The sequence below is a fragment of the Schistocerca piceifrons genome, chromosome 1, assembly GCF_021461385.2.
Source record: "Schistocerca piceifrons isolate TAMUIC-IGC-003096 chromosome 1, iqSchPice1.1, whole genome shotgun sequence".
NCBI classification, from domain to species: domain Eukaryota; kingdom Metazoa; phylum Arthropoda; class Insecta; order Orthoptera; family Acrididae; genus Schistocerca; species Schistocerca piceifrons.
Genome location: NC_060138.1, coordinates 292,273,804 through 292,287,576, shown reverse-complemented (window position 1 = coordinate 292,287,576; position 13,773 = coordinate 292,273,804). Strand labels below are relative to the sequence as shown.

Sequence of the window (13,773 nt, the reverse complement as noted above, 5' to 3'; positions counted from 1 at the left end):
ATTTAAATGCGATGGTCTAGTTGATGTGCACGTAGCAACAGAACAACCCTTTCCAGAACTTAAAACGAACTGAATAATGACATTTAATTGGTATGGAACACCTCACATTTATTGACAAGTTTTTCTTTTTGCATAGAGGCTAACAATTGAAACACGACTGCAGACTATCATGGAGCGCTTCCAGATTTCCGTTACAAGCTGCCATTCCATCACTTTTAAACTCTGCAAACGACTGCTATGTTGTTATCGCCGGAACTTTACTTGTAGGTGGTATGTGTTGGGACAGAATACCACCACATTTAGAATCCAATTAAAGGATACAGTAAACTCTTATAACGGAGAACAGGATGTGTCGTGTCTTTTGACCCCTCACCAAGACTCTTTGAGTGTATTTAACACAATTTATCAGTAAAAAGTGCTCCACAAGAGTAATCGCTTTTTATAAAGTATCGAGACGTGTGACTACAGCAAACTCTGTACGTCTCCCATGGCTAAGGAACATAGTATTACCAGGATGGAAACCACTGCGGCATTGACCGTGCGTTTGACGCCCGTGCAACACTGTTTGGATTTGCACTTAATGTCTTGTATCTTTCATTTCCACTACTCTGTATTGCATAACATAATTACGTCACTTCGACAATTATTGGCAATTCCCACCACTAATACTGCTGTAATCACGCTATTTCGTCTGTTTACTGTTTATTATGACGCTGATGTCTTCGTTTCTGCAAAACAGGCACTGTCATGTTGTCACATTGCAATATTGGGGTGCCACACCTTGTAATATTTACAGCCATTTTCTTAGAGCTTTGCTTGCTGGAAGTTCTAACATAAACGTTGTAGTTGGGCACTTGATATTACGCGTATATTTCAGCTGTAGCAGGGTCGAGAGTAGACAGAATCTCTAACGTCATTTACGGTTGCGACCTGCTAAGTTCAAGAACACATCTACAAATGGTTCAAATGGCTCTGAGCACTATGGGACATAACATCTGTGGTCATCAGTCCACTAGAACTTATAACTACTTAAACCTAACTAACCTAAGGACATCACACACATCCATGATGGCGCTGAGCACTATGGGACTCAACTGCTGAGGTCATTAGGCCCCTAGAGCTTAGAACTAGTTAAACCTAACTAACCTAAGGACATCACACACATCCATGCCCGAGGCAGGATTCGAACCTGCGACCGTAGCGGTCTTGCGGTTCCAGACTGCAGCGCCTTTAACCGCACGGCCACTTCGGCCGGCACACACATCCATGCCCGAGGCAGGATTCGAACCTGCGACCGTAGCAGTCGCGCGGTTCCGGACTGAGCGCCTAGAACCGCTAGACCACCGCGGCCGGCACACATCTACACATCTGTATATTACAGAGAATAACATCACTTTAAAACATGCGCCCGAGCTATTGATTCGAACACTGTCTCTCAAAATGTCACGTATTTCACTGCTACCGTCGTTGGCCGTCCTTGTCACTTGTTTACATACTGTGCAGTTTAAGTGATATTTCGTAATGAAATACCTTATTCCTTCCATCGATAGTAATACAGCTGTGTTTCGCGTGTTTGGGTAGCGTACTTGATTGCAAGTTTTATTTTCGCAATCTATAATTTCCAGAAATGCTGCTGCTCGGATGAAGTACGCACGTTACATATTTAAGAGGGCGAGGATGAGGTGTAAAAAGGGTACATCAAGGATGTGGGGGTCATATGACCCTGTTCTTCATTTATATTTTTTAAGGATTTATTGTCACTTTTTGACAAAATATGGGAATTAAATTTATGATTTATTTATTAATTAAAGGATTTTCATAGACATAAACACCATTAAGCGTACAAATGCGTTGTTACTTAATTTTTGCATAAAATCTGCCAAATAATCATTTTAACCGCTCTTAACGTTTCATTTTTTTTAAATCTGCAAAACCATATGTTCTCATCAGTAATTCTGATTTTTTGCTAAGTATTTACGAGATAAATCTTCTTCGAACACAAAATGAACAATAAACTTTTCACATAAGCTGTTAATCATCTCATGCCATAGCACATTGTTGATAGAATGGAACAATGTGTTCTTGACAAATGTACTTATGACGACCTTCACAAACGTGAAGTGTCTTACGATGGATAGCATAGGGACACTCTTGACATCTTTTTCGTACACCTTGGACTCTGGCAGTCGATTCTTGTGAAGATTCTCCACTAAATTCTCTGATTCTCTTACGCAAAGTGCTTGGCAGTTGAGGTATCTCTTGTTGGGCACTCAGGTGTTCGCTGTGCAAGTGTTTTTTTGAAATTAGGACGCTTTTGGTTTTTATTGTTATTTGATCACTGAAGAATAGCAGCATTTATGCTGGCCATATTCAGTATTGCCTAAAAGACAGTCTGAGGCCATTTTTTTGACTTGCGGCTTACATCATAAGTAGCTGACAGCTCATCTGCAACGTCAGTTCCACCTTTCGTAGAAGTATAAAACATACTTATATCTGGTTTCTTTTTATGTCCTGTGAATTCATCAATTTGTCTGGTTTCTTTTTATGTCCTGTCAATTCATCAATTTGAGCATTGTGGTGAAGACTAGATATGAGCAAAACAACTTTGCTTTTTTTCTGGCATGTGAGAAACAAGTGTAATAACCTTATGGAAACCGAACTTAGCTGAGTAGATTTCTCTACCACGAGTTTTGCAAAATTCAGGAGGGGTTTGGATCTTGTTCTTACGCACTGTTGCCGCAGAAGTTAGCTCGTGTTCTTTCAGCAGATGTGACACTAGTTCACAGCTTGTAAACCATTATAAAAAGTCACGTTACGCCTTGTTTTTTAAATGGGTAGCACCAGCTGATTCACCAAAAGAAATTGTTTATTTCTCAGTGGAAACGGCCCCTCTGGCTGTTTTCCAGCATATGTTTCGCGGTTTAAAATATAGAAATTCTTTGCGCCGAACAAGGCAAATATTTTTATGCCACATTTAGCTGGTTTTGATGGAATGTACTGTCTAAATTTGCATCTGCTTCTGAATGCAAGCAGCATTCGATCTATGGTTGTATAGTCTCCTAGTTCATAGGCTTTCTTGCAGCTTTCAACCAATATTTCAGATATCTGTCGTACTGGTGCTAAGTTGTCCAGCCGTTTTCGTTCTTCACGTGTGGATTTATCGTCAAAGCGAAGATAACTTTGAATAAAATGAAAACGTTGCCGTGTCACTGTCAGCCGAAATATTTCAATGCGTTCCATCTAAAGCCCAAACCGGCGTTCCGCCTTCCAGATCGGTAAAATCCAGCAATGTACAACGAGCATATATAAGCCTTCAGCTTACTGATGGTCATCTCCTTCATAAAATACTGATTCGCAACTACTTCACAAGCTGCTTTCCTTTTTGCAGTTTGAAAGTTTTTGTATTTCAAGATAATACTAAGACTATTTTCATTGTAAAACAGACTCCAGCATTCAAGCTCTGTCTTGCCACTAAACTCACACCAGGTACCTCCCTGATGATATTTTCAGAACGGGTCCAAACTTGTTGTTGAAGTGGATTTTTGCACCACTTGGATCCATCTTTACCAAAATAAAATGAATTGCAAACCTGATTTTCCGATCGCTCGACTAGTTCTGGTAACGCAGCGCTCATTTAGTGGCATATTATATTCTTTGTCACTACCTTCACTTGCATGTTGCTCAACACAACTATCGCCACTGTACTCACTTACACAATCTTCATTTTCACTATCATCTGAAGTAAAGTCGTTTTCACTGTCTGATAACTACACCGGCCAACGAAGTATACGCTCAGCCTCCCTTTCTTCGTTGTCCACTTTGACTAAAAACACCAAAAAATACAAAATAGCCACGAAAAAAGATAAACGGAAAAATGGCACAGAGATACTTCTTCGCGGCTGTGGAAGGGTCACAAATACCCTCTTACCGTTTGCACTCATTTATCTCCTTTCACGGATGGCAGCTGAATGAGTGCGTGCACGCATTAGGGAGAGGAGTTCAATAATTACAGCTACTGAGAACTTTGACAATGTGCAGTTGTGCGACAAAGAACTGCCAACAAAACAAAATGAGCAGGATCAAACTGACCCAACTACACCCTCACCGGGTTAATAACAACTACAGCCGATACTTTACATTTGCTACGCACTTTAGAATATTGTGACTTCTTAGACGTGTAGAATAATATAGGAAGTACAGTCTGTAAGAGTTTTAGAGAGCCTTACCACTGTAGTTCTGATTGTAAACTACTGTTATTTTATTTCGGTTCCTACTGGTCTTTGTCAATTGCAACAAATGGCTCTGAGCACTATGGGACTAAACTTCTGAGGTCATCAGTCCCCTAGAACTTAGAACTACTTAAACCTAACTAACCTAAGGACATCACACACATCCATGCCCGAAGCAGGATTCGAACCTGCGACCGCAGCGGTCGCGTGGTTCCAGACTGTAGCGCCTAGAACCGCTCGGCCACTCCGGCCAGCTCAATTGTAAGAACAGCAGTTATTCTCAACCAATAAAGTCGTTTAAATTTTTCTAGTGATTAACACGATTCATTATCTTTCTCTTTTCTAAAATGATGCTTCAGAACAATTCGAACGTGAAAAATTTGTCTTGTGGTTCACATCAACTTCAGGCCTGAATAGCTACTTTCGGTTTGTCTATTTACCTGCTTAGTGTCTTATTTTTTTCTTTTCTTGCTGTCATGCCCTTTTTTCTCTTGTTATAAAACAGGTCAGATTAGTCTTACGTCGTAGAATTATTAGGCCTACATTTTCGTATGTCAGCTATTATTACTATTGGGGTTCTGTAGAATTTTGGGCGTTAACTTAATAGATATGTGTACATAAACATTGCACTTCCTATGCTGCTCACGTATTTTGCGAACTTTTTACAATACTGCTACACATTAGTTGTGGAAAATAGTTAATTTCCACTCTGTTGTGTTTTATCGCCTTAGGTTTGACTGTAGACTCCTGTTATTCTACATAGCCTCTAGTAGGTCGGTGTCTTTAGTAATAGCACTATTCGGCATTCAGTAGCATTGTTTGGCTAGGGGGAGGAGGGCGCGGTGCTTCATGAAAAATTTGCAGAATAGCACCAGGGTTGGGGAAGACTTGCCCTCTTTGACATGACAGACTTCCCAGAATAACCTCTAGGTTTGGCTCAAGTTTGGCTCGTTCTATCCTTGCCTTACCACTTACCGCCAACGGTCGGTTAGAGGCAGACACGGTGGAGTGAAGACAGATGGGAAACAGAAAGCGAAAGCGGCACGGCTAGCAGCTTGGATGTCGAGGACTACCTCCTGGAAAGATGGAGCAGGGACTTTTGGCAGTGCAGCAACACAACCTGCTAGACGGACGGAAGGGATTGATAGACATTTTCTGTCAACGGGGGTATCGTTTCGCCTGGGCAGCGACCTGTGATGGGCTACGTGATTCCAAGAAATGTAGTGAATCTGAGAGTGATGAATTACACTTAAGTGCCAAAGAAACTGCTATAGGCATGCATATTCGAATATAGAGATATGTAAGCAGGCAGAATACGGCGCTGCGGTCGGCAACACCTTTATAGGACAACAAGTGTCTGGCGCAGTCGTTAGATCGGTTACTCCTGTTACAGTCGCAGGCGATCAAGATGTAAGTGAATTTGAACGGGGTTATAGTCAGCACACCAGCGATGGGATGCAGCATCTCTGAGGTAGCGGTGAAGTGTAGATTTTCCCGTGCGACCATTTCACGAGTGTACCACGAATATCAGGAATCCGGTGAAACATCAAATCTCCGACAGCGCTGCGGCCAGAAAAAGATCCTGCAAGAACGGGACCAACGACGACTGAAGAGAATCGTTCAACGTCACAGAAGTGCAACCCTTCCGAAAATTGCTGCTCATTTCAATGCTGGGCCATCAATAATTGTCACCTTGCGAACCATTCAACGAAAAATCATCGATATGGACTTTCGGAGCCGAAGGCCCGTTTGTGTGCCCTTGATGACTGCACGACACAAAGCTATGCGCCTCGCCTTCGCCCGTCAACACCGACAGTGGACTGTTGACGACTGGAAACATGTTGCCTGGTCTGTCGAGTCTCGTTTCAAATGGTATCAGGCGGATGACCGTGTACGGGAATGGAGACAATTTCTTGAATCCATGAACCCTGCTTGTCAGAAGGAGACTTTTCAAGCTGCTGGAGGCTCTGTAATGGTGTGGGGTGCGTTCATTTGGAGTGATAAGGAATCCCGGATACGTCTAGATACGACTCTGACAGGTGACAAGTACGTAAGCATCCTGTCAGGACACCTGCATCCATTCAAATCCATTTTGCATTCCGACAGAATTGGGGAATCCCAACAGGGCAATATGACACCTACACGTCCAGAAACGCTCCAGAGTGACTCCAGGAACACTCTTCTACGTTTAAACTCTTCCGCTGGCTACCAAACTCCATAGACATGAACATTATTGGGCATATCTGGGATGGCTTGCAACGTGCTGTTCAGAAGAGATCTCCATCCCCTCGTACTCTTACGGATTTGTTAACAGTCCCGCAGGATTCATGGTGTCAATTCCCTCCAGCACTACTTCATACGTTAGTCGAGTCTATGCCACGTCGTGTTGTGGGACTTCTGCGTGCCCGGGGGAGGGAGGGGGGGGCTACACGGTATAGGCAGGTGTACCAATTTCTTCGGCTCTTCACTCTAGTTCTGAAGCGTGTTTGCGAGTACGACAGTTAAAGGAGTGTCTGTTTGCAGCGATAAGTGCTGGCAGTAGCGCATAAAGCTAGGGTACGTCTTACCTAGTTGAGTACACAGTGGAGAGAGTACTAGCCGAAAGAAGAGTGCCTAGTATACATTAAAATGTCATTGCTACTGGGCTTCACTGGTTTACTGTTCTATGTGCAACAGAGTCTATAGATAGTTGGTTCTACTGCTAATGTTGTAGCTCTTGGTTGTCTGTTTAATATTAAGTAGAGTGACGGCTTTGGTTTGGTATTATTTCTATTTGGTTGTAGAATGAGATGTTGTGTTGAAAGTCAGTTGTTATTTGTGTATCTTAATTCACGCCCTTTGTTGTAGCCTGAGTGAATTCAGAGGGTCTCATTTATTAGTATTCTGTCTAGTGTGCTACGCAGTAACGTGTTGTTAAACTGTATAGTCAGTTGGCCCCTCAGTGAACGTTGATTGTTTATATTGGGGAAAGTCAGTTAAAGATGGGTTATGTGTATTATTTCGTGAGTCGTATTTGGCTTTTCTGAGCACTGTGACCTTTGGTCATTGCTTATTCTATATACGGTACGCTCTAGATTCTTTGTACCCTTTTATAAACTGTGTTGTATTTGAATAAGAACCACCAGCCACTTAACATTCCCTTTAGTTTTGGCGTCACAAGTTGAGCAACATTACATTAAAACACTTTCAGGATACCAGTTATTAAAAAATCTCTAAACCAGAATATTTTTCCATTAGATGTAAAATGAAGATAGCTGTGTATAGTTTTTCTAGCTAGCAATGATCTAAGGAGACACCATCCACTGGCTTCTTTGAATAAGAGATAACTGACCACTTCTGGAGCACTGTTGACTCTTCTTCACAAAGTCGCTTTCCTCTGGCCATACCATAAAATGTATTGGAGACGAACTTTTAGCTATGCAGAGGCAATTAACACAAAAGGACGCGTGCTATCAAGCAGGAAGGTAGCGTCGTGAATGACGTCATGGACCAAAAATAATGCAGCAGGAATGGTATTCATAATACAGCAAACTAGCTCTAAAGCCACCGAGAAGAATAAAGTAAAATGGCTTCGTATCCAAGAAAGGTCTAAGTGTAATTGCTTAAAAATTGGCGCCTCTTTATCGGAAAGATAAACGCATCGCACGAGAATATCTCGATATTACATTCGTCCAAATGATTTACTTTCATTCGTACCATTATTGGAGTGATATGATATTTATAGGACTCACGAAATTCGCACTTTCTGTTGCCAAGTAAGTTACTTTTTCTGTCGCACATGGTCTCGCTCGCCGCGAGGTGTGGCCGCGCGGTTTGAAGCGCCATGTGACGGATTGGGCGGCCTCTCCCACCGGAGGTTCGAGTCCTCCCTTGGGCATGCGTGTGTGTGCTGTTCTTAGCATAAGTTAGTTTAAGTAGTGTGTAAGTCTAGGGAGGAATGACCTCAGGAGTTTGGTCCCTTAGAAACTCACACACATTTGAACATTTGGTATCGCTTATTTGCATCCTTCTACCATTCCACGTCGACAGAGTTACATAGTAGCAATCTAGACGTTTGACACAGAGATTATTGGTTACAAATTTGGTTGCACTGTTTCCTTAGTTGTTCCTAATGTTACCTGAGATTATTCCCTATGAGTGGGTGGGTGATAAGTGAGAGAGACCGCTGGGCATCTCTTCTCACGTGATGAGTTTTCTGAGAAATGCCGTCACTTTAACCTCTAGGGGATACCAGTGAACCTGATACGTAAAAGCCGCAAAATTCACATTCTTGGTACACAGACGTACATGGTAACGACTATGTGTCTTCTGTCCAGCTGCTTCTAAGGCAATCACCTTTCTTGTTTGTCCGTTTGTAAGTAATAGCTCCACGTTCATGTTTCACAAAATCTGAAAGAACTTTTATTTTCATCTATTACGATGATGGTATATGTGAAAGTGAAACTTGCTATCTGTTCAAATAAGTTAAAATTTAAGCAGTATCTCAATTTTGCTATTCAAAAAAATGTTCAAATGTGTGTGAAAGCTTATGGGACTTAACTGCTGAGGTCATCAGTCCCTAAGCTTACACACTACTTAACGAAAATTATTCTAAGTACAAACACACACACCCATGCCCGAGGGAGGACTCGAACCTCCGCCGGGACCAGCCACACAGTCCATGACTGCAGCGCCTCAGACCGCTCGGTTTTGCTATTCGTTTAAAATTCTATGTCTCTTGACGTCTATTTAGTAATTGGTCCTCAGACATCCATCCAAGTGATCAAATGGGCGGCAGGATCATTGAGCTACAAAGCGTACAGAAAGGATCTCAGCCATATCCAAACTAGAAGGGATGTTTATTAAAACTTTTAGGATAGAGTAAATAAAATATGAGAGCTGATTTATTTGCTGTCACCTGCAGATCAATTATCTACAATTAGCTTTTAGAAATGATCAATGACGAATTGAAACAGTGACGACTGTTAGCAAGATGAATTAATTCCAGTGATAATGAGTAACAACAGCCGCCACTTTTCCTCCCTTTCGAAAGTTTAATGGTTTTGGAAAGGTCTTTGAGATACATGGGATTAAAAATTGTGTTAGTCCATCTTAAAAATAAATGAATTGCTCATATCTGTAAAAAATGTTTGTCATTCACTAAAAACAGCTGGTGTGTGCAAAATTATATGCACCTCAGGCCAATTACATGTTGAAACCACGAACACGGCTATTAACGCACTTTTAGCTATACCGAAAAGGATATATTCATAAATCGGTCACAGCCAAATTTGCTTTACAGTGCAAAGTGAAAGTGAAATAAAATTTTATGAAATCAACGTTTGATACTTGACATAGCATTATTAGAAACCTTCGTATTGAGAGGCAACAGAAGTTCATAAACACCACTATCACAGTAATTTTAAAAGAAATTTTGTAGCACCTACACCGCAAAAACAGCCATGGAACTGCACACGTCTCATTTCAGTTTAACCGACTCATGGCCACGAGACTGCATTAAAGGCTTCCTCTACACTGTCAGAATTTTCCCGGCGTAAGAAAGATACTCCCATAATCGCTCAGAATATGGATAACAATTAACAGAATATGCACCAATAATGACAAAAACGTGAATTCCCTTTATAGATGGGGTAGGGCTCCAACTCCAAAATGCGACTGTGGAACACGCAGATGAACCGTCCGCCATATTGTCTACAAAATGTTCCAGCAGGGCAAATCGTGAAATTGTCAACGAATTCCTGATGCCAGCGAAAGATGCAATTGATTATGTTAAAATTTCACATGCCTCTTTGTAAACTGAATATACTACTTAATACTGTGCTTAAAACCACACGCTAAATAAATTATTATGAAATCATGTCCAAATTACGTAACCCACAACAGTCGTTTAAAAAAGTTGTCGTTTACAGTTGTAATTCGTAGGAGCGTTGTCGTTGGTGCTGCGTTGTGTGGAAATAGCAGCAACTGTCTTGTGCATAAATCCAGATATGTTTTTATTTTTCATAGAAAATCTTATGGATGTACTACCAAGAAAATGTAGATACTAATGAAAATGTCACGCGAATGTGTAATCTTCGGACTGTCTCGTAGGACACTGACGGCCTACTGTCTTACTTCTGCAGATGACTTCCGGTGTTACCAGCAGTAAAGTATCGTTTCTGACGCCCATTGAAGCTTCTGTCACTAAAAGAATGTTAGTGGCAAGCTAGAGCTATATTACAAACGGCTGTCAAGGGACGAATTTCCTGCCCACGGAGTTTCCTGTTGGCTTTTATGAGATTGGAATGCTTGAAGATTGTATTACAAATCTTTACTTTGCCAAGATCGCAGTGTAGAAACAGTACCGCTTTGTAGAAACAGTAATTGATTGCTAGTTTCAATCACTTAAACTGTTATCTTCTGACCGGGACATAAACGTGTGATGTTTAATACACGTATGCACAACGTATTGTGCAACCAGTTTCCTCTGTTAGTTGCAGGGTATCTATCTTGCCTATCCTTTTTGTTCGCTACAACTCTTTTTAGAAACACAGAAGATATTTCCTGACTTCTTAACACGTATTCAATCAGTGTCTCCATTCTTCTAGTTAGGGCTTCCGACCGTATGGTTTCTTTGCCGATTCTTCGAGAACCTACGGTTTTCGTATGCTGTTACTCCACATCACACGTACTTCAATTCTCTTCTTCTACGTTTTCCTCACAATCTGTGATTAACTAGCATGCAACGCTGTCCTCTACATGTAAATTTCAGAAATTTCTGCATGAAATTAAGGGTCTTATCCTATACTAATAAACCCCTTTTCATGCACTATCTACGTCGTGTACTGCACCTTACTTGTTTCGTCCGCTATGCGTAATTTTGTTTCCAAAGTAACAGAATTCCTTCACATAATCTACTACGTACTCCCTAATTTAGATATTAAGTTTATCGCTAATCACATTTTCGCTGCACTTAATTACTTTCGTTTTGCTTCAGTTTACCATCAACGCGTATTCTGAACTCATGAGACTGTTCATTCCATTGAACAGATCGTGTAATGCTTCCTCCTTTTCGCTGATGATAGCAATGTTATCAGAGATTATGTTCAACGGTAACCTTTCACGCTGAATTTACAATGATGTATTTTCACCGTAAATTTAAATACCATTTCTGAAAGTTCCTTTCTTTCTACTATAGCTCCACCTCCCCCCCCCCCCCCCCTTCGGTAAAGTGGTAGTTGCCATACACTTTTCTAGGTTGAAAAATCCTGTGGGAGCACTTTGATTTTTCTTGTCTTCCTTCCATTATCGTGCAGAACCTCAGAACTGCATCTGATTTCTTTACCTTTCTAAAACATTCGTCATCTGATCCTCCATTTTATTTTCTAGTTGTAATACATTTCACCCCTTGCTGTCTCCTCGATTGTATGGATGATACTTTTATCCGAAAGTTTGACGGTATGTCTCCAGGCTCATAAATGAAACACTTCAGACAACAACTGAAGAAATTTAGACTAGTTATCTATTCTTTTTGACTCATTAACGCTGGAACCTATGTCCTCCATCTCATCACACAATTCTTGATCTATCATGCAAGTAGACAGTTCGAGCCTTTTCTACACACTCTCAATGCACGCTTTTTATCCATAAATTCTGTCCACTTACCAGCCCGTATAGCTGAATCCGTTGACACGCTAAACTGTCAGGCGATTGTTCCGAATCAAATCCGCCTCTCTCATTAACGGTAGCTTTTGAGTCTGCAGCCTGGTAGCGGATTTTAGGCGTTTTCGCACATCCCGCTAAGCAAATACCCGACTGGTACCCCGTTCCGCCTTAGATATATGTTACACAAACATTTAGAAAACGTCCTCCTACTTGTATATGAGATTTGTTCTAGAGAAGACAAATGGGGTACACATATTCCTTCCTCAGCGGTGGATAAGAGATTGAGAACCTTAAGTGTTCACTCTCTTTAAACCCATAATCATTACCATCTTTTACTCCTCTCCATCTAACAGTGGGATTAAATGATAATTAATTGAAACCCTCAGCTGCTGATAGGTGTTGTTGATATACCTCGATGTAAGCAGGAGATCCCGGGTTCGAGCCCCAGTAGGGGCACACATTTTCAGCTGTCCCCATCAAGATATATCAACTACACCTGTCGGCGGCTGATGATTTCAATTAATTATCATTTATGCTAGAGAAGCTGCACGGTCGTCAATGGTATCTGTTCTTTTGAGAACAGTTACTTTCTTCATGCACAGTTAAATGGCTACCCGGCAGTTGACCTTCGTCTGTGCGAATGCGCACAGGTTGCCCTAACTCTTGCGGGAATCGTACCTTAGTACGCGCGAGTAATGAGTGCATGGGCAAATATCTATTACGAACATTACGTATATAGGTCGTGGACAGTTGGGAATGTGGATCTCACGGAAAGTGTGCAAGAAATAAGTCCCTGCAGTCGCGCTATTCATCTATGTACTTGGTGGCTCAGATGGATAGAGCGTCTGCCATATAAGCAGGAGATCCTGGGTTCAAGTCCCGGACGGGGCACCCATTCTCAGCTGTCCCCATCGGGGTGTATCAACAACACCCGTCGGCAGCTGTGGGTTTCAATTAATCATCATTTATTCTAGAGAAGTTGCACGGTCATCAATGGTATCTGTTCTTACGAGAACAGTTACTGTCTTCATATAACAGTGGGATTCTCTTACCAAACTTTTCTTATGGGTTCCCAAAATTTATTTTGACATTTCGGTGTGCTGAGTAATTTTTTCTGTGGAATATTTCCCTTTAGAGCTCTTAATACTTTTGCTGTTGCCATTTAGTTTTCGCTCCCCCGCACTATGTATGACAGAAGGGTTACCATTTACAAAATTAAGCTGCAAGTTGTGAGTATTGTTTGCAAATAGGAGCGTGTGGTGCGACTGTTCCAGGTCTGGAGGTGTACTTCATGCTGGTGGTGTACAGCTACTTCCGAATCATCGTGGAGCGTGCCCCAGGCGACCAGGGCGAGTTTGTGTGAGGCGCACATCAGCGCTGCACGCACCTGCCAGCACCACACACCACACCATACCAAGCGCCGAGGTGGCATCTACTGGAGGTGACCGTGTCTCGTGGTGGATTACCTGTAATGTGGCTCCCTCAGGAGTCAGTACTTAAAATGGAAACTTTGGAGCTTTGCCCATGTCTTTGCCCACTCAGATTAACAATTGTTAGTCTCGCTCAGGCAAATTGTAATAAAGATGATATTTTATACACAACACATTTCACTATCCCTCATCCTGCTGTGTCAAAGACACGATGTTCGACTGCAGATGAACAGGTAAGTGCATGCAAATTTCCTGGAATGGATTGATTCCAGGTGCTTTTTACCGCCATTGATCTGTGAAAAATGTCATTGAGGTAATGAAGTTTTCGCGAATGCTACACATCTCAGAATGGTATGGCCGAAAATAATTATCTGCACATTTACAGAATATACACTGTCCAGCCACACTGATGTGACCAACTGTAAAACGGCGGAAAACCTACCTTGTTCAGAGTGGACTGCTGCAATGCG

At 41.7% G+C, this 13,773-nt stretch overlaps 1 protein-coding gene across 1 annotated transcript in view; it reads left to right on the top strand.

Annotated features, from left to right (window-relative positions):
• Positions 1-13,469, top strand: part of LOC124794370 — a 117,511-nt gene extending 104,042 nt beyond the window's left edge. The window contains exon 7 of the mRNA XM_047258090.1: positions 13,148-13,469. Coding sequence (XP_047114046.1) covers positions 13,148-13,236 — 89 coding nt within the window. The 3' untranslated portion in view covers positions 13,237-13,469. The remainder of the gene's footprint in view (positions 1-13,147) is intronic.
• The last annotated feature ends 304 nt before the right edge of the window (positions 13,470-13,773 follow it).